The sequence below is a fragment of the Trichomycterus rosablanca genome, chromosome 18 (assembly GCF_030014385.1).
Source record: "Trichomycterus rosablanca isolate fTriRos1 chromosome 18, fTriRos1.hap1, whole genome shotgun sequence".
Classification (NCBI taxonomy): Eukaryota; Metazoa; Chordata; class Actinopteri; order Siluriformes; family Trichomycteridae; genus Trichomycterus; species Trichomycterus rosablanca.
Genome location: NC_086005.1, coordinates 14076193 through 14098241, shown reverse-complemented (window position 1 = coordinate 14098241; position 22049 = coordinate 14076193). Strand labels below are relative to the sequence as shown.

Below are 22049 nucleotides of genomic sequence, written 5' to 3'. Positions count from 1 at the left end.
CATTTTTCAAGTGTCGGACACCTTGGCACTGGCCTCCAGTCTGCTGGGTGGAAAAGACCAGACTTTGGTGTGGGGTTATGAACGCTGTATAAATAAGGACCTTGGTTGCCCAGGGCGCTTGTACAGAAAGTGGAGGAGCGCAGAGATGGGGGCGTGGCTCTTCGTATGCGAAGCCGACCTCACACGCAAATCCACCCCTAATACGGGTGAATAAGAAGGGATTGGTGCACCAGGAGAATACACCCACTCTTGGACACCAAATATATTCGTCCCTTTTATCCACTTCCATTGACTTGTGTGAAGTCTTTGCAGCTTCTTTGCACCAGCCAGCAGTAGATTCTTAAAAAACAGCATACAAAGCATCACGCTATGCCTTATGTGTTATTTTTCCACCAAATTACACTGATTAATATTCAGATTTACTCAAATAAACATGGTTATACATGGTGGTTCATTGTTGATGGAAACAATCAGAGCCACCTGTACAGAATCAGCACTGTGTACACAGGCTCCCGTGACCTGGTCACCAATATCCTGCAGCTGAGCTTCACTCCAGTTGCTACACAGGAACACGAAGCTTCAAAAAGCTCAGCTTCGGCTTCAGCATTGCAGACATTCTAAACCTCAGAGCAACTACAAAACCAAACCTCGGGCACCATTCAGCTCTAAAAGACAAACCTTAAGAAAACAGGAAAGGGGAAAGCCTGTGGTCAAACCAGTAAAAGAAATCAATGCAACAATGCTGAACTGACAAAAAGAGCTTCATGTTTTGGTTTCGGAGTTGAAATGGGGGCAGAATGAGACAACATGAGGTCAGCTTAATCCATTTCACACTGACAAGAGAGGGCATTCTGTGGGATTCACATGAGAATCTATTTAACGTGACATTTCTTGCTACTGTTCTGTCAGGAATTAACACACAAGCACAGAATAAAATGTTTCATAAAAATATGTTGTTGTTTTTTTTTATTATATTTATCTCATTGTATGTTATTTTGGCCCACACCCTTTATAAACTGGTTAAATTCTGTCAGGTTGATTATGTATGATTGGTGTTGGTGTGCGCACTCGTGGAGTCGATATGATGCGTCACAATCTGGTTCATACTAGGACTGGACCATTTAAAGATCTTTTTCCATTTAAACAGTCCAGACAAACTTGCAGTTAAAGCTTACTGGCAAATAAAAGTAGGTTTTTAATCAAGATCTCCATGTACTGTGCACCATTCATTTTCCAATCAATCCTGTCCACATTATATTTGACATTTGATCTGAGATGAAATGACAAATACTATAATAATTACTTTTAGTCACAGTTACTGACTTCATCAGCTTGGTCAGTATCAGAAGGCCACAGTAGCCATTCTAATTTGGGTCCTTTTAATTTGTTGGTTAGTTTTAAAGTAACAGCCTGATCTAAGAAGTGTGACTGTAGTTTCATATATTTGTTCTTCGGATTGGTGCCTCTATATTTTGTTTGTGGGACAAGGCAGAGCTTATGGCCACAATAATACTCATGGAACCATTACGATGTGTCACAATCTGGTTCATACTAGGACAGGACCATTCAGGGATTAATCTTTTTCCATTTAAATAAAAGTAGGTTTTAAATCCAAGATCTCCATGTACTCTACACCAGTGGTCCCCAACCACCGGGCCGTGGACCGGTACCGGTCCGTGGGTCCTTTATCACCGGGCCGCACAGAAAGAATAAATAATAAGAGATCGCAATATCAGCAATAAAAACGTCTCGTTGCAGCGACAAAAGCTCATTTGTGAGCAGTATAGTTATTCTATTTTAAATCCACCTCCCCCCCCCCTTCTCTATTTTTATTTTTGGGAGAAGACAAGGCTTACAGCAAGAAGAATACTTATCCAAAATAATCAAGCATGAAGGTGGGTCAGTGATCTGAATATGTTTTTATGCATTCTGGGGTGAAACTAAACCTTGGTGATTTTTGGACGTCAGAAAGACAATGATTACACACTCACAAATCAATAGAAGCTTGGTTAATAAATCAATGTCTACTCAGTCTGCAAATTCTCCAGAAAGCAGTTGCAGCACAAAAACCATCAAACCTCTTTTGCATGACAAGCATTGGCGTAAATTCCACAAGGTGTCAGAATCTTGGTAGCGCCTGCTGAAATCACTTAAAGGTTATTAGAGGCAAATAGATTTTCCATCAAGTACTGAGGCTATGGGATGAATAATAGTGCATGTGGACATTTGTCAAGAGAACTAGATGTCATTTAAATCAAAATGGAGTTGAGACTTCTTGTTGTATATTTTAATTCAGTTCTATACGTCACCATAATACCTTTTTTCATTTTATTTTATTTTTTTTATTAGGAAATTTATTATTATAATGTCATGTTTTACACTTTGGTTACATTCATGACAGGAGGTAGTTACTGGTTACACACGACTCATCAGTTCTAGTTTTTTAAAAAGTCAAACACAGTCATGGACTATTTTGTATCTCCAATTCACTTCCCTTGCATGTCTTTGGACTGTGGGAGGAAACTGGAGCTCCCGGCAGAAACCCACACAGCCACAAAGCAAACATGCAAACTCCACGCAGTAAGGACCTGGACCGGCCCACCTGGTATTCCAGGTATTCCGCCCTAATACCTTTTAAGGTGGGGGGGTTGAAAACGTCCGACTGCAACTGTAACACTTTCCATTAATAAAAAAAAAACACTGAGTGGATTGCATGACCACCTACCAAGAACCATTAAAAATATTTCCGCTGGCGCCGCTCAAGTGGCGCAGCGGTAAAAAGACACGCTGCAACCAGGGCTGGATTCTGAGTACATCGTATCGAATCCAGCTCTGCTTCACCGGTTCGAAGCTGAGTGGCTGCATGGGCAACGATTGGCCGGTTACTCAATTGGGGGGTGGGACAAAGAACCGGATGTGGGTCTCTCTCTGTCAGAATGCGATTACGACCTCTGCCGGCTGATTATAGGCGCCTGCACAAGAGATGAGGAAGAGTGCCCTTAGGATGTGTCTCTCCGCATGCAACGCTAGGTGGCGCCAAACTCATCAATTTGTGGGTGGCAAAAATGCATCTGGCTGCTGCCCATGGTTCGGAGGGGATGTGGGTTAGCTTCGATCTCCTCGGTCAGGGCAGGGTTCGGCATAGACAGAGAGGAAGCACGATGCAAATTGAACAATTGGATGCGCTAAAAAGGGGAAGAAAAAGGAAAAAAATAGAATATATATATATATATATATATATATATATATATATATATATATATATTCCGCTGGTATATTTTACCCTTTTAGTAAGAAGAAGGCCCACAGCAAGCCCAGTATTAACCTCAGGTTAACTAGTACTGGTAGGGGTCAAAGTGATGGCACTCAGCATTCATCTTACTGTCCACCAAATGCATGATTTACTGAATTTAGGCATAAACAGACAGGCTTTTCACAATCACAAATACACAAACACAATCATGAATCTAACTAATTAAACTAATCTAACTAATTTTAACCAGTCACTCCAATTGCTCGTTTACTTTATTAGTATTTTTGCTAGTTATAACTTTTAGTAACATGTATGATCTGTGTAAATCCCTTTTCATTTAAATTATCCTCCAGGCCACCCAAGGAGGATGGGGGTCCCTGCTGAGTCTGGTTCCTCGCAGAGTTTCTTCCTGTAATTTTAAGGCAGTTTTTCCTTGCCACTGTCGCCCTCGGCTCGTTCAACAGGGGTTTTTAGTCTGTTGGTCCAGGATGCTGTAAAGTTGCTTTGAGACAGTGTTCATTGTAAAAAGCGCTATACAAATAAATTTGACTTGACTTGACATATCTTAACCTTTAGTCAATTTGATCATTAGTGCACTTGACCAGATCTTGTGCTGTGTTGAAACAACCAGGGCTGCTAAACAGCAAGTCTCAAGTTTCTGTAAGATCTCAAGCACCTGTGCCGGGGAAAATTTTACCCCTCGTTAGATTTAAAAACAACCTCAAGCTTTTCCTTACAAAAACCAAATAAAAAACAAGACTTCTATTATATATCTCATCACTGCATAAAATTTTATAGTTTGACCAAACAAGGTGTCCATATGATGGATTTTCACATTTTTTCTTTACTAATGCTCTGCTTTACTAAAGCTTCATTTGAAACACTAGAGCGTGCAGAGCAAAAAAAAAGAAAGAAAAGAAACATAAACACTGTAAACCAGATGATTTAGGCTGGATATTCAATCATATGGATTTTATATGGAACATTAAAATGTGCTCACACCATGTATTGAATGGCTTTAAGAGCTTTAATAAAAAGAAATCCTATATCTATCTCGGTTGTACATTAGCACAAGCCATCGCAGCAGAGTCAGTAGTCAGACGGACTATTAAGCACTCATGAATAATTGTTTTGACGACTCGAGGCAGTAGTGTTCTGGGTTATTTCTAATGCTTAGCTAATAAAGCTAAAATACCTCTGTGGGACCTCTAAGCAAACCTCTCCTCTGGATGTTATTTTTAATAGCAAACTTGGAACTCTGAATCAGGCTTCGGTTGATAGCAGGTCAGGACTGATGAATTTCACAGATTCGTTGATAAATGCAGAACAGCTAAGAAAAATGTCCTAAAACCTTTAATGAGAGATTCCAGAGGTATTGCACAACATTCCTTCCTCCTAATTTCCTTCCAAAAAGCCCATAACTCCAGAATAAAAGACCTAGCATTCTCTTGACCCCACTTAGCTTTTGTACCATAGCCAAGGTCCTTTTTTATTTGATCTAATCCACTGCTGTTTCACATACCAAATGTCAGATTTACAGCGATACCCTATTATTTACCTTTTTTACTATTCACCTGCACACATGCCCTTAAGCAATAAACACAATGAAAAGGTACATCAACAGATATAGAACTCAAATAAAGGTTTATTATAGACATTACTTGCATACCGTTTCTACCTTAAATGTCTACTTTTATTTTACTGATTAGAGCTTTATCATCATGAGGGTTTTCAGTTTCCTTTGAAAAACTATAAAGTTTGTTTGTTTGTTTACTGGGATTTTAACGTCATGTTTTACACTTTGGTTACATTCATGACAGAAACGGTAGTTACTCATTACACAAGATTAATCAGTTCACAAGGTTATATCGAACACAGTCATGGACAATTTAGTGTCTCCAGTTCACCTCACTTGCATGTCTTTGTACTGTGGGAGGAAACCAGAGCACCCGGAGGAAACCCATGCGGACACGGGGAGAACATGCAAACTCCACACAGAAAGGACCCGGACCGCCCCACCTGGGGATCGAACCCAGGACCTTCTTGCTGTGAGGCGACAGTGCTACCCACTTAGCCACCGTCGACTGTTTTCCGGTGTTTTCTTTACATTTTGTAATATTCAATATTAAAATGGACCCAAAGAAGGCATAGTGGTGAGAAAATGAAAACATTATTGAAAAAAAGAAGGAAATGTATTATGGTGGATGGTACAGCACATGTACTGTACTAAAATGTGATGTGTGTTTTTTATGTACAGTACAGTACTACTGTGTATTGTTGTTTATTATTGTTTATTACAGGAATGTCTATTCTATAATTTGAGATTTAAGGGAAAATATACTTTATACTTTATATTTATAACAAAAAAGACCATTTAAGACATTATAAAGGTTAGGTAAGGAGGTGGTTTGGGAGGTCTGGCACGGATTAATTCTATTTAAATTTTTTCTTATGGGAAAAATACTGTAGGTTTAACTTACGAACATTTTGATTAAGAACAGCCCTTTGGAACCAATTAAATTCGTAAGTCAAGGGTCTGTATATAGACCCTACTGTATACTAGGGATGTCCCGATCACGTTTTTTTGTTCCCGATACCGATTCCGATTATTAATTTTGATCCCGATCCGATACCGAGTCTCAAACCGATATTTGTATTTTCTAGATATTGTCTAGATAAGAACTAGATAATACTGTTTACACAGTGCACACTTCAAGTACATTACAGTTATTCAAATTAATCCAATGTATATGTTTAACTACTGCAGCGCTGTAGGGAAAAATGCTGCATCCAAGCTATATACGTTTTTGTATTTTTACAAAATCAATAAAAATGAGTGAGATAATTACAGTTTTACTTTAAACTTTACATTCAAAGAAAAAAAATGTTTAATGCAGTGATACACTAAAAATGAACAGAAATCTGTGTAGCAGCTTAACTTGAATAAAAAAAAAAGTTACTTAAAAGCATTACAGTAAAACCTGAATACCAAAATAAAATGGAAAGGCTCTTTTGTTATGAAGGAAAGCCAGTTCTTAAAGTGCTTGTATTGTGACAATGGTTTGATGGACGTTTGTACATGAAGTGAGTGTGTTTTGAACCTTTAGGCCTCCATAGAACATGAAATAGCGTGCTTGACTCAACTGTCGGCTATTCGGTACCGTAACAGAAGAAGTTAATAAAGTGTTCTGCTCCCGACAATATGTGAATATACCGTGTATTTATTTCTTTATTAAACGAGTGCATCACTACGTTGTTTTGTAAACCGGAGTGATCCTTAACTCACACACACTCTCACACATGAACGCAGCTCTGCTCCCACCGCCTCGAGAAACGCTCACACTGCAGACGTTACACTTCACTGTTGGACTTGTTTTACTTTTCAATTTAAAGTATTTCCACACAGCGGACATGCTGACGTAACACAAAAGATCGGGATTAAGATCGGGTTTAGTAAAGCCGATTCCGATCATTTAAAAAATGCCTTGATCGGCCCCGATCCCGATCTTTGATCTGGATCGGGACATCCCTACTGTATACACACACTATTATTGGTGTCACAAAATCTTGTATGAGTAAATAGCGATGGGTTTTATAGTTTAATATCAGCAATAACTCCTCACTACATTCACATTCAAACTACAGTTTGAATATGGCACAAAAGACAAACAAAAGGAATGCATACTAATCCTGCTTGAGCTTAAATGACTTAAACAGAGCAAAAATGCATTCACAACAGATCTGCACTGTAAGCTGGAAGGAAATCCCATCACAACTCTCCATAGTAACTGTCTAAACCACAAATACCCCAAATGACAACAATGATAAGTTCCAAGCAAGCAGAGATGATGAACAAAGCAGTTTGATGAGCTCTTTAAGAGCAAGCTGAAACAAGAGAGAGCACTTAACCCAAACATTGTGATTGCATTACACCCTGCATGCCGGCGAGGAGGCCTGCTAAGGGTAAAGCATGGCAGAGATCTCTCAGTTAACCAAACAACACTTTCTACTGCTTGCTACACTACAACGCCTATCCACACAATCTTATCTCTCTCTGTTAGTCCTGATGCTGATTGATTATGTAGTCGTTCTAGTCTTAAAATCAATACAGCGGTAGAGAAACAAAAACAAGGAATCATTCTCACCAAAGGAAAATACATTTGGCCCAAAATAGAATTTAGAAAATAACATATATAAAATAACTTAAGCACTCTGTGTCCAGGGTGTACTGCTGCATTGCATATATAGCGCTTTTCAACCAAAAGAACCAGTTATTAAACTGTTCTGTTCGAGCTTCTTAGAACTTTGGTGATTTCTGGAAACCAAGAATGCATCACAAACGGTGGGCGTTTTGCAACGAATGTGAAGAGTGGTAACAAGGTGCCGGAGCGCATAGTTTACCTGAGAGCGTTTTGCGCTTCGCTCACTGCGTGCCTCGGCACAAACTGTCACTTTTCTCCACGCTTGGCTTGAGCTACGTTATATCAAATCCACCCTGACAGCATCCATATATACTTACTGTATATGCTTGGTTGTATTTTCCTCAGTGTGTGGTAGTTTCACTTTTAAACTTGTGTTACTCATCTCGGGGTGCTGAGAAACACTGAGAATCGACTTCTCCAGGAGAGTCGAAAATGCTTAACATAAAAAAAGCTTAACATGGCTTAATGTACTAAAAGAAAGACATAGGAACACTACATTTATTTTTCACATTAAGCATTGTTCCTACTGCCTGTGTCGCTTGTATTGTGTTATATCAATAAGTTTGTCTTATTAGAGGCGCTTTGAAAATGTAATCTGCATTTATAAAGAAAGGGAGAACTGTTGCAAGCTGAGCGGCACCGCCACACTCCATAGGAAACGATGGCAGAGCAGCACAAAAGCGGTTTTGCCTCTTCTCATGTGAAAACACCCTAACCTCTGTAATTTGACATGAACACAGATGACGTCACAGTTCGCGCTGAACCCTAGCATTCTTTGGTTCCAGAATCCCTTTTTTTGGTAGAAACATGCTGAAGCTTTTGCCATGGTCATTCCATCTCCTGACCTAAAACCCTTCCAATGGTAAGGGACAGTGGAATCCTAGTGAATAAAGCCTTGGGCTATCCACTGAAAAGTTGAGGGTTTAAATCCCAGCTCTGTCATGAAGCCTGTTGGGTCCCTGAGCAAGGCCCTTAACCCTCTCAGCTTCAGGGGCGACGTACAATGGCTGACCCTGCGCTCTGACCACTCTGATGCGAAGAAAACTAGTATATGTACAGTACCAGTCAAAAGTTTGGACACACTTTTTCTTGATTATTTTTATTTTCTACATTGTAGATTAATACTGAAGACATCCAAACTGTAAAGGAACACATATGGAATTATGTAGTGAACAAAAAAATGTTAAACAAACCAGAATATGTTTTATATTTTACCAACTCTACCTCTGCACAGCACAACTGATGGTCTCAAACACATTAAAAAAGCAAGAAATTCCAGAAATTAACTCTAGACAAGGCACAAACATTAATTGAAAACCATTCCAGGTGGCTACCTCATGAAGGTGATTGAGAAAATGACAAAAGTGTGCAAAGCTGTCATCAAAGCAAAAGATGGCTACTTTGAAGAATATAAAATATAAAACATATTCTGGTTTGTTTAACACTTTTTTGTTCACTACATAATTCCATATGTGTTCATTCATAGTTTGAATGTCTTCATTATTAATCTACAATGTAGAAAATAAAAAAAAATCAAGAAAAACCACAGGAATGAGAAAGTGTGTCCAAACTTTTGACTGGTACTGTATATATAACAAATAAAGGCATTCTATTCTATTCTTTAAAAACTGTTAGGTAAGCTGAAGAGATCAGTACACATAAGAGGACCCAAGAACCAAGAAGAATTAGATTCCTTGCTAATTAAGCATTATAGTAAAAACAAACTGCACAAATTAGGTGCTAATAGTTGCAGTGTGTTTTTTAAGTTACATTTTTCTTAACAAATAACATGATGCATGTTTATGATTGATTAATCTGGGTTTGTGAGTATTCATGGTGCGTGTACCTTTGCAGAGTAAGGTTCAGGTTGCCAGTGCAGGCTTTTATCTTGTTCTGAGCCTCTAGATGGGTCATGCTGTCTGTGCTCACGCCGTCGATGGACAGCACCACGTCTCCCACGCTGATCTTAGCTTTAGCCGCCTTCCCTCCATCAGTCAGCTGCGCAGAACAAACACACAGTGAGATGAGAATGGAACATTAGGATCGGTGAGTACCCCAACATTCATGCAGTTCACTAAAAGCTTTTAATAGGCACCACTAACACTGTGTTTTTCAATGCCATCAGTCAGCAGTGTGCTTTAAAATGGTTTGGAATAACACAGCAGGAGGGGTTTCCAATATGCTGGTCGTTTTGAGGTGAAAACAGGGGAAAACCAAACAGAGCTCGAAAAACCTTTGGGGGGGGATCTCTGACAACTAAATTACACGGTGAAAGTAGTATGTCATGGACCTTGTGCGTACATGCAAAACACCTCCAAGAAATGTCAAACAAACTATGAGAGAGAGACATTACCCCAATAACAAAACAAATAAGACTTTCTAGAGTACATGTACATACTCATTTGGACTGAAATGAAATATTACCCTGAAGGATAGCGGCAGTACAAAATGAACCAGCCTGAGACAGAGGAATTTATTAAGGCTGTAAATCTACTGGGAATTCATTTTTTCAGAGCTTCAGTATGCAGCAGAGCCTGTTGCTTTATTAGATTAGACCTGACAGACACTTACACATTACTGATGGGAAGATTCTCAGCCTCGCTAGGATTGAACCAAGAGCCACTTGATGCCATAAGCAAACCATAAAGGAATAACACCAGTTTAAACAATTGTCATTTTTATAGCAGAGACTCATGCGCTACAGCTAGCGTCCTGGTAGCCCGGTATCACAGAGGGTATTAAAGAGAGTCTTTCCGCAATTTTAAGATTCCTTTATTGATCCCCATGAGAGAAATTTAAGTAGAATAAAATTTAAATATTTAGTATACAGCAGAATGACAATTACAACCATATACACTGATCAGCCATAACATTAAAACCCCCTCCTCGTTTCTACACTCACTGTCCATATTATCAGCTCCACTTACCATATAGGAGCACTTTGTAGTTCTATTATTACCGACTGTAGTCCATCTGTTGCTCTGCATACTTTGTTAGCCTCCTTTCATGCTGTTCTTCAATGGTCAGGACCACCACAGAGCAGGTATTATTTAGGTGCTGGATCATTCTCAGCACTGCACTGACAATGACATGGTGGTGGTGTGTTAGTGTGTGTTGTGCTGGTATGAATGGATCAGACACAGCAGTGCTGCTGGAGTTTTTAAATGCCCTGTCCACTCACTGTCCACTCTATTAGACACTCCTACCTAGCTGGTCCACCCTGTAGATGTAAAGTCAGAGACGATCGCTCATCTATTGCTGCTGCGTGAGTCGGTCATCTTCTAGACCTTCATCAGTGGTCACAAGACGCTGCCCGCAGGGCGCTTTAGGCAGGATGCTTTTGGTTGATGGACGATTCTCAGTCCAGCAGTGACAGTGAGGTGTTTATAAACTCCATCAGCATTGATGTGTCTTATCCACTCATACCAGCACAACACACACTAACACACCACCACCATGTCAGTGTCACTGCAGTGCTGAGAATGATCCACCACCTAAATAATACCTGCTCTGTAGTGGTCCTTTGGGGGTCCTGATCCTTGAAGAACTGCATGAAAGGGGGCTAACAGAGCATGCAGAGAAACAGATGGACTACAGGCAGTAATTGTAGAACTACAATGTGCTTCTATATGGTAAGTGGAGCTGATAAAATGGACGTGTGCGGAAACAAGGAGGTGGTTTTAAAGTCATGGCTGATCGGTGTATACACAAATGTGGTAGTATATAATATAAAGTCAAGTGCAAGAAAAGGTGGGTGAGAAAGATCTTTAAGTTATTGTGTGTGGGGGGGAGGTTGGGGGGCGGCGGCTTGTCAGTGAAATGACAGCCTGTGTGTTCTGCTATTGTTGTGCAGTGTGAAGCGCTCCGTCTTGCCCTTTGGTGGAATGAGCCTTCAACTAAAAGAACTGCCTAATGAACTTAATGCACTTTCTTCTATATAGCACAATAGCCATTCATCTATGAAAGAAGCCAGCCACTGCCTTTCTTTTAACTGAAGCTCTTACATCATTACAGGGCAGCTGAATGCTCTTAGAGGTGGACATCAACTACCACCTTTCATTTACATGAGTTTACAAATACCAAAGGCTTGTTAGTGTTCCATTATACCCAGAGAGCAAAACCAGTTGTGCTCTCTAGTACTCCTGGAAATAGATGACTGAGGCATTATGAGGAACTGAACTCGGTCACCCAATTGGTCACACATATAGTGAACAGCCCCAATCAAGAGATCAGTTTTCAACCAGCTGTGGCAACAATGACTAAAAAAGAGGGCAAGCTGCATTGAGACAACAGGCAGCATTTTACATACAGTAATAATAGGCCTATAGTATCTGCAGGTTGAACCACTGGTCAATCCTTTTCATCCCTCAAACTAGGATTATCTGGACAGTCCTTTCACCAAAATGCAGTAACAATGCTCCCAAATTTCAGCTTTGTAATTCCTCGTTGATATTGCTCACTAGTATGACTGCAAGTTTCAAGGTATTTTTTCCTGTAAGGATGTATGGGAAACCTATAAATGCGTTCCATGGTCCAGTGAACTTGCATATATTTTAGGCTTATGGTAAATAGTGGGCTTATTTTTAACACTTATACACTGAAAATAACACAAATATAATATAAAAACACTGAAATAAAAATCTGATTCTTAAACTTGTCAGCACCCCGAGCTGTAACACTAGTTTAAAAGTGAAATAGGAGGAAAATCCAGCTAAACACAAATACATTTGACAGTTATTCCACACAAATGCAGTTGTGTCTATTATGCACACTTTGATGACGTTTTACTGCACCGCTCAAGTCGAGCACTGAACAAAGCGATTGTTAATTTAAAATTAAATAAATACTACACCCCCCCCCTTTTTCTCCCACTTTAGCACATCCAATTTCTGCCCGTCAATCATCCTCTCACTAATGCTGGTCCCTGCTCCTGATTGAGGAGGACGAGGCTGCTCCACGCCCCCTCCGACACGTGCACAGCAATCGAACATCTTATCACCTACACTAACTTAAGCCCGCCCCTATCTGAACAGCAGGTCAATCGTTGTTCATGTGGCCGCTCAGCCTCAGCCGGCGGGCAGAGCCAAGATTCGATACGATGTATTCGAGATCTCAGCTCTGGTGAACAGCGTGTGTTTTTACTGCTGCTCCACCTGAGCGGCATAAATACAATTTTTAAAAACAAACTGAACACATTGAGTTTAAAGGAAACGTTGAATTTAAGGGTACACATTTCTCTGACATTGAGTTTCAAAGATCTTAAGTTTAGGAGACGTCGAGTTACAAGGTACCACTGTATGTTCCATCTACACACAAAGTAAATATATATACAGTGTATCACAAAAGTGAGTACACCCCTCACATTTCTGCAGGTATTTAAGTATATCTTTTCATGGGACAACACTGACAAAATGACACTTTGACACAATGAAAAGTAGTCTGTGTGCAGCTTATATAACAGTGTAAATTTATTCTTCCCTCAAAATAACTCAATATACAGCCATTAATGTCTAAACCACCGGCAACAAAAGTGAGTACACCCCTAAGAGACTACACCCCTAAATGTCCAAATTGAGCACTGCTTGTCATTTTTCCTCCAAAATGTAATGTGACTCGTTAGTGTTACTAGGTCTCAGGTGTGCATAGGGAGCAGGCAGGGCTCTAGAGTGCGACCAATTTGGTCGCACATGCGACCTAATTTCTCAATGGTGCGACTAAAAAAAATCTCAGGTCGCACCGGTGCGACCAGCAGTTCAAGGGGAAAAAAGTCTCCGCTACTCTGAAAGTCTTCCCGTGGTTCAACAACAGACACACATCAGGCCCATATCATGGTCTAAACCAATCAGAGACAGTGAAGAGCGGGACAATATTGTATCGGTGATATGTGAGCGACATTCAGCTCAACCAATCAGAATGCAGCACCGGACGTTCAGTTAGTTTAGTTTTGTATATGAGACTCGCCGGACGGCCAAAGTATAAAAGTTCGGTTTCTGGAGCTAGGCAGTTTAAAGTGTTGTAACGCTTACTGAAGTCCTGACTAAACCGTTACAGTGAAGTCTACCTTGTCGTGTGCTTTTATTCCCACACATTCATCACCACACAGCAAGAGACCCGTAACAGTGGTGAGCCGACCCTCTAGTAGCAATAGGCTAATGCTAGCGGTTAAGTGCGACGATAGCGAAAGTAAAAACACAATAATATTTTCGTTAAGTAAAATATAAAAATAACTAAAAGACAGTGAAGTGTTAGAATACATGTAATCAAAATACACTGTGAGTGCACCGCAATCGATTTTGGGAATCTGTGTAAAAGATCCAGTAAAGCCGATAATATAATGCACTTTATTTAAGATTACACTAACACTAGAGCCCCATACACACACACACACAAAAAAAAAAAAATATATATATATATATATATATATATATACAGTGTATCACAAAAGTGAGTACACCCCTCACATTTCTGCAAATATTTCATTATATCTTTTCATGGGACAACACTATAGACATGAAACTTGGATATAACTTAGAGTAGTCAGTGTACAACTTGTATAGCAGTGTAGATTTACTGTCTTCTGAAAATAACTCAACACACAGCCATTGATGTCTAAATGGCTGGCAACATAAGTGAGTACACCCCACAGTGAACATGTCCAAATTGTGCCCAAATGTGTCGTTGTCCCTCCCTGGTGTCATGTGTCAAGGTCCCAGGTGTAAATGGGGAGCAGGGCTGTTAAATTTGGTGTTTTGGGTACAATTCTCTCATACTGGCCACTGGATATTCAACATGGCACCTCATGGCAAAGAACTCTCTGAGGATGTGAGAAATAGAATTGTTGCTCCCCACAAAGATGGCCTGGGCTATAAGAAGATTGCTAACACCCTGAAACTGAGCTACAGCATGGTGGCCAAGGTCATACAGCGGTTTTCCAGGACAGGTTCCACTCGGAACAGGCTTCGCCAGGGTCGACCAAAGAAGTTGAGTCCACGTGTTCGGCGTCATATCCAGAGGTTGGCTTTAAAAAATAGACACATGAGTGCTGCCAGCATTGCTGCAGAGGTTGAAGACGTGGGAGGTCAGCCTGTCAGTGCTCAGACCATACGCCGCACACTGCATCAACTCGGTCTGCATGGTCGTCTTCCCAGAAGGAAGCTGACGCACAAGAAAGCCAGCAAACAGTTTGCTGAAGACAAGCAGTCCAAGAACATGGATTACTGGAATGCCCTGTGGTCTGACGAGACCAAGATAAACTTGTTTGGCTCAGATGGTGTCCAGCATGTGTGGCGGCGCCCTGGTGAGAAGTACCAAGACAACTGTATCTTGCCTACAGTCAAGCATGGTGGTGGTAGCATCATGGTCTTGGGCTGCATGAGTGTTGCTGGCACTGGGGAGCTGCAGTTCATTGAGGGAAACATGAATTCCAACATGTACTGTGACATTCTGAAACAGAGCATGATCCCCTCCCTTCGAAAACTGGGCCTCATGGCAGTTTTCCAACAGGATAACGACCCCAAACACAACCTCCAAGATGACAACTGCCTTGCTGAGGAAGCTGAAGGTAAAGGTGATGGACTAAACCCAATTGAGCACCTGTGGCGCATCCTCAAGTGGAAGGTGGAGGAGTTCAAGGTGTCTAACATCCACCAGCTCCGTGATGTCATCATGGAGGAGTGGAAGAGGATTCCAGTAGCAACCTGTGCAGCTCTGGTGAATTCCATGCCCAGGAGGGTTAAGGCAGTGCTGGATAATAATGGTGGTCACACAAAATATTGACACTTTGGGCACAATTTGGACATGTTCACTGTGGGGTGTACTCACTTATGTTGCCAGTCATTTAGACATTAATGGCTGTGTGTTGAGTTATTTTCAGAAGACAGTAAATCTACACTGCTATACAAGTTGTACACTGACTACTCTAAGTTATACCCAAGTTTCATGTCTATAGTGTTGTCCCATGAAAAGATATAATGAAATATTTGCAGAAATGTGAGGGGTGTACTCACTTTTGTGATACACTGTATATACATACATACATACATACATACATACATGAATAGATATACTCTATTATTATTGTTATAATTTTTATAATAGTGTACTATAATGAGATTATAATACTATAATTAACTGTAAAGAGCATGGGAAAACCATGGCCGTCAAAATTGTATTTGTGACTGGTTCTAATACATTTTGAATTGAAAGGATGAAAAGCACAATGCATCTATAAAACACATTACATGCCGCAGTAAATGCACTGCCCATGGGTCCCCTCTCCCCACTGCCTTTCAGCGGCAGACAGCAACAAACATCAACAGACGAGGCCATGTTGACCAGACTGTTATTTAATCATTTACAAGTCAATATTGCCTATATGGACAGCGAAAAAACAAGTGAACCTGTAAAACTAAGGTGTTAAATGCGATGCAGTTGAAAATTAGGGTGCTGGTGCACCTAACTTTTGTGCTGGTGCACCTAAGAAAAAAAGTTAGGCGCACCAGTGCAACCAGTGCAAAAAGTTAGTCTAGAGCCCTGGCAGGTGTGTTCAATTTAATAGTACAGCTCTCACACTCTCTCATACTGGTCACTGAAAGTTCCAACATGGCACCTCATGGCAAAGAACTCTCTGAGGATCTTAAAAGACGAATTGTTGCACTACATGAAGATGGCCAAGGCTACAAGAAGATTGCCAACACCCTGAAACTGAGCTGCAGCACAGTGGCCAAGATCATCCAGCGTTTTAAAAGAGCAGGGTCCACTTAGAACAGACCTCGCATTGGTCGTCCAAAGAAGCTGAGTGCACGTGCTCAGCGTCACATCCAACTGCTGTCTTTGAAAGATAGGCGCAGGAGTGCTGTCAGCATTGCTGCAGAGATTGAAAAGGTGGGGGGTCAGCCTGTCAGTGCTCAGACCATACGCCGCACACTACATCAAATTGGTCTGCATGGCTGTCACCCCAGAAGGAAGCCTCTTCTGAAGTCTCTACACAAGAAAGCCCGCAAACAGTTTGCTGAAGACATGTCAACAAAGGACATGGATTACTGGAACCATGTCCTATGGTCTGATGAGACCAAGATTAATTTGTTTGGTTCAGATGGTCTCAAGCATGTGTGGCGGCAATCAGGTGAGGAGTACAAAGATAAGTGTGTCATGCCTACAGTCAAGCATGGTGGTGGGAATGCCATGGTCTGGGGCTGCATGGGTGCAGCAGGTGTTGGGGAGTTACATTTCATTGAGGGACACATGAACTCCAATATGTACTGTAAAATACTGAAGCAGAGCATGATCCCCTCCCTCCGGAAACTGGGTCGCAGGGCAGTGTTCCAGCATGATAATGACCCCAAACACACCTCTAAGACGACCACTGCTTTATTGAAGAGGCTGAGGGTAAAGGTGATGGACTGGCCAAGCATGTCTCCAGACCTAAACCCAATAGAACATCTTTGGGGCATCCTCAAGCGGAAGGTGGAGGAGCGCAAAGTCTCGAATATCCGCCAGCTCCGTGATGTCATGGAGGAGTGGAAAAGCATTCCAGTGGCAACCTGTGAAGCTCTGGTAAACTCCATGCCCAGGAGAGTTAAGGCAGTTCTGGGAAATAATGGTGGCCACACAAAATATTGACACTTCAGGAACTTTCACTAAGGGGTGTACTCACTTTTGTTGCCGGTGGTTTAGACATTAATGGCTGTATATTGAGTTATTTTGAGGGAAGAATAAATTTACACTGTTATATAAGCTGCACACAGACTACTTTTCATTGTGTCAAAGTGTCATTTTGTCAGTGTTGTCCCATGAAAAGATATACTTAAATATCTGCAGAAATGTGAGGGGTGTACTCACTTTTGTGATACACTGTATATATATATATATACAGTACATATACCAATACAGCGTCAATTCGTCTTGGAAATGACATATACAAGTCCTGCACAGTGGTCAGAGGGATTTTAAGCCATAAAATTTTTCATAGGATTTTTTTATCTTCTTGCAGGATAGTGGCCAGGTCACTACGTGATGCTGGTGGAGGAAAAGTTTCCTGACTCGCTTCTCCAAAACACCCCAAAGTGGCTCAATAATATTTAGATCTGGTGACTGTGCAGGCCATGGGAGATGTTCAACTTCACTTTCATGTTCATCAAACCAATCTTTCACCAGTCTTGCTGTGTGTATTGGTGCATTGTCATCCTGATACACGGCACCGCCTTCAGGATACAATGTTTGAACCATTGGATGCACATGGTCCTCCAGAATGGTTCGGTAGTCCTTGGCAGTGACGCGCCCATCTAGCACAAGTATTGGGCCAAGGGAATGCCATGATATGGCAGCCCAAACCATCACTGATCCACCCCCATGCTTCACTCTGGGCATGCAACAGTCTGGGTGGTACGCTTCTTTGGGGCTTCTCCACACCGTAACTCTCCCGGATGTGGGGAAAACAGTAAAGGTGGACTCATCAGAGAACAATACATGTTTCACATTGTCCACAGCCCAAGATTTGCCCTCCTTGCACCATTGAAACCGACGTTTGGCATTGGCACGAGTGACCAAAGGTTTGGCTATAGCAGCCCGGCCGTGCATATTGACCCTGTGGAGCTCCCGACGAACAGTTCTGGTGGAAACAGGAGAGTTGAGGTGCACATTTAATTCTGCCGTGATTTGGGCAGCCGTGGTTTTATGTTTTTTGGATACAATCCGGGTTAGCACCCGAACATCCCTTTCAGACAGCTTCCTCTTGCGTCCACAGTTAATCCTGTTGGATGTGGTTTGTCCTTCTTGGTGGTATGCTGACATTACCCTGGATACCGTGGCTCTTGATACATCACAAAGACTTGCTGTCTTGGTCACAGATGCGCCAGCAAGACGTGCACCAACAATTTGTCCTCTTTTGAACTCTGGTATGTCACCCATAATGTTGTGTGTATTGCAATATTTTGAGCAAAACTGTGCTCTTACCCTGCTAATTGAACCTTCACACTCTGCTCTTACTGGTGCAATGTGCAATTAATGAAGATTGGCCACCAGACTGGTCCAATTTAGCCATGAAACCTCCCATGAAGGTGCCTTAATTACAGTCCAGGGGTTTTAAGGGTTTTAACTAATATAGGGGTTAAAAGAATAAACGCACCTGCATTTTAAAATTCAATGCCAATGAAACCCGACCAAGCAAACACAAGTATGGCAACAACCAACAAACGAAACATTAAAATGTCAAACAATAAAAATAACATCCCGGCTGTTATCAGGTATCTTTAACCACTGACAGCATGGAATGTTCCCACACATCAGCTCTACCTCCCTCTGCGTCATCTGTCTATTAAGAGCAGCCTGATCCCACTATTTTGGATTGTCCCGGTGACAATACTAATGTCTACTGAGTAAAGAGGGTACTTTAAGAGCATTACATACTTTGAATTTACCGCTAGATAGTGCCCACTAGATAAATCCCACACAATAGGTGGTGTGAAACTGATCTCAGCACTTAACAGCAAACACTCAGCAATACGTGTTTATCGCTGAGGGCCGTTTAGATGTGCCCGGGCAGGAAGAGCTTTGTTGAAACCACGACACCAGGTTGACTCAGGTCCAGGTGTTACCATAAAGCATTACACAAGCATGCACGCATGGAGCTTGTAAATCAATCGCTGCTCCTGTTCAATCAGCACCTGCATCACAAGTGCAGTTCACTCTGTCTGACCCGCCCATCTACCCTTTCACACCGAGACACGATCACGCCCTGGCTCGCACCTGCAGAATTAATAAGGATCCAGACTGCCAGACAGACTGTCTGGAAACACTTGGTTCTGTCCTAGCTCATTATTAAGATCAAGGTGGATGGTAATAAACGGAAGCTGTGGTCTGAAAGTGTTTGGGAGGGTTTAGTTTTTATACACAGTCGAGCGTTCATGAGATTCCAGCCAGGGACCCAAATCTAATCTCATGTCATATAAGTGCGCCACAAAAGCAAACGTTTATTTGCAATGTGATTTTGTCATTTTTAAAATGTGATTACACTTATTTTAGAAGTTAGCAAGTCATGGCAGTCTTAAGATACCTACGTTTCATATGTTCATTATTATTACCACAGCTGGTGATTTTTCTATGTCCATATAAATGCGACTAGTTTAACTTTACCCATTACTATGGGTGTAGAGACTCACTTTCTAAATTGCTTATCCTAACCAGGGTCTTGGGAGACTGTGGGAGGAAACCGGAGCCCCGGAGGAAACCCACGCAGACACGGGGAGAACATCCAAACTCCACACAGAAAGGACCCAGACCGCCCCACCTGAGAATCAAACCCTTGACCTTCTTGCTCTGAAGCAACAGTGCTACCCACAGAGCCACTGTGCCACCCATGGCTTAGAAAAAGCAATACAAAGACTACCACCTTGCTGGGTAGTCTTTAACCCCATGTTGCTTACGCTTGCTTCACTTTGGACAGTGGCACACATGTTCCAGCAGCTTCTAATTCACAGCAGACCTTTATTGTGTTTTCGGGTGTGGTGGTTCCTCCAAAAACTTGGTATATCTGACTATTCAACCTCATACACTTCCTCATACAGTTCCTCACATTGCTGTAGAGGAACTGCTTCTTATCAGAGACAACAGTAGGGTTCTGGGCATGGCGTGCTGAATTCAGGCCTTGTAACGGCATCTCTGTGAACATTTCTTCACATTGTAAATTAATTCGGATTCTTTTAGCTATTTAGATGTTTGTTTGTTTGATTCTTAGCGCCATGTCAGCTGCTGTGGCTATTATCATGGCTGAAAGAAGTCAAAGTAGGGGTCGATATGTTTCTTAATAGGGATTTAATAAAAAAGACTTTATATGGATTAGGGTGTTGTTTGAATGTAGTGTTGTTTGAGTGTAGAGTTTAATTGATTTTTTATATATTATATGGCATTTTTTTTCTATTTATTTATGCATTTTCTCCCATTTCTTCCACAATTTTAGCATAGTCAATTTGTCTTCCGCTGCTGGGGACACTAAATTGCATTCTAGGAAGGTATATTTCCTGCTCATGCCTCCTCCAATAACCCTTTTTTTTACCCATGCATTCTGCACAGGCGTCTCTATCTGCTAATCAGGGTCCTTGCACAGCGTTAGAAGACCCCACCCACATAGTCCGGTCATCCAGCCCTAGCAGACACAGTAGCCAATTAGTGTCTGCTGCAGGCACTGCCAGTTATGCCCGCTAGATGGCGTCCAGCCGACCGGTGGCAACGTCGAGTTTCAAACCGAGGAGTTCAGAATCTTGGCGCTGGTGCGCTAGCGGAATATCACGCTGCACCACCTGGGTTTATATGGCGTTTTTAAGTCCTACTGCTTTTAAGAATTTAAGCAGTCATTCAGATAACTTTTTTTGTCTTGGTGGCACAAATAACCCTTTAAAATGTATACATTATTTCAAAAATTCATTGTGAATTGTCCACAGATTATTCCAAAATATTTTTGGATAACTCAGGTGTTTAGTTGCAAATATCAGACACAGATGTTTTCCCTTGGTCTGTAGTAGTTCCGTCTTTTCTATCCCTAAGTTTAACAGAATCTTAAAGAAAGCTTTGGTACAGCGGAGCTTCTATAGAACAAAGATGAAAGAAATGAGGGATAGAATAACGTCCAAGTTCCACTACCGTTGTCCGTGACCTCTCTATAGCATCAAAAAGCAGGAAGGGTGAAAAGGAAGTAGAAAGGGAGATTTATTGTCCTGAGACTTCTGCACCGGGGCTTCTGCTTTCTTTATGGCTGTGTATATACCAGTCGTATATATCAGGGACACGCACAATGCTGTGATCACAGCTTGTTATCCAGACTCCTTGAGAATTTAATAATGACACAATATTTGCCCTGTGGGCTTAATTAGGTACTAAAATAAGTTTGGGGTGAGGGGCAGAGGTGGACCTGATAAAAGTAGCATCGGTATTGCCAGTGGACAGTGTTTTATTCATAGCATGTTTATATCAGGGCCTGTGCTCTCCATTAGGAACAATTAACAGCCGTGCTCTTTAGGATGCGGGTCATTAAGAGGGTCAATAGGCGCTCTGGTGAGAAGGGTAAAGATCAGAGCAAGGCAATCAGTAGGATAAGCAACTCTAAACATAAAAAAAACCCAGTGTAACGAATTGTAGTACGGTGTAGTAGGACAAGTAAAGACTCCCTCTAGAGTAGAAATGCTTGATCGTATTGGTTAGACAATCATTCTGAATCCTTTTGCACTGACTCACATTGACTCTTCACCACAAGGGGACAAGTGCTTCACAATACATCACTAGAACCCTCCCTTAAAGAGAGCACAAAAGGTAGGAGCTTTAAAGAGTTGCCTTTTTATTCATTTATTTATTTATTTTCCCCGGTTGCCTTGGTGTCTGTGCTGAAGGGGGTGCTGAGAAGGTCAGGAAGGAGATTGACAACTTCCTGTTCCGGCTCACTGTGTTACACAGCATTAGCTCACTAGACTTTGCCCAGACGCTGTGAGTCACAAGTTTTTTAACTATGACTACATGACTTGAAGGGTGGAGCAGGTGTGAACAGCTGTGGAGACCCTTCGGAGCAAGTCGTCTGTTCACAAAGTCAGAGGGAATCTTTTAACTTC

The 22049-nt window shown here is 41.5% G+C and overlaps 1 protein-coding gene across 2 annotated transcripts in view; it reads right to left on the bottom strand.

The window, feature by feature from the left end:
• The window catches only part of pdlim5b (PDZ and LIM domain 5b), a 175659-nt gene that overhangs the window by 91368 nt on the left and 62242 nt on the right, over positions 1–22049 (bottom strand). For both annotated transcript variants that reach the window (XM_063013956.1, XM_063013957.1), the window contains exon 3: positions 9302–9453. In XM_063013956.1, the coding sequence (XP_062870026.1) occupies positions 9302–9453 (152 nt within the window). The remainder of the gene's footprint in view (positions 1–9301; positions 9454–22049) is intronic.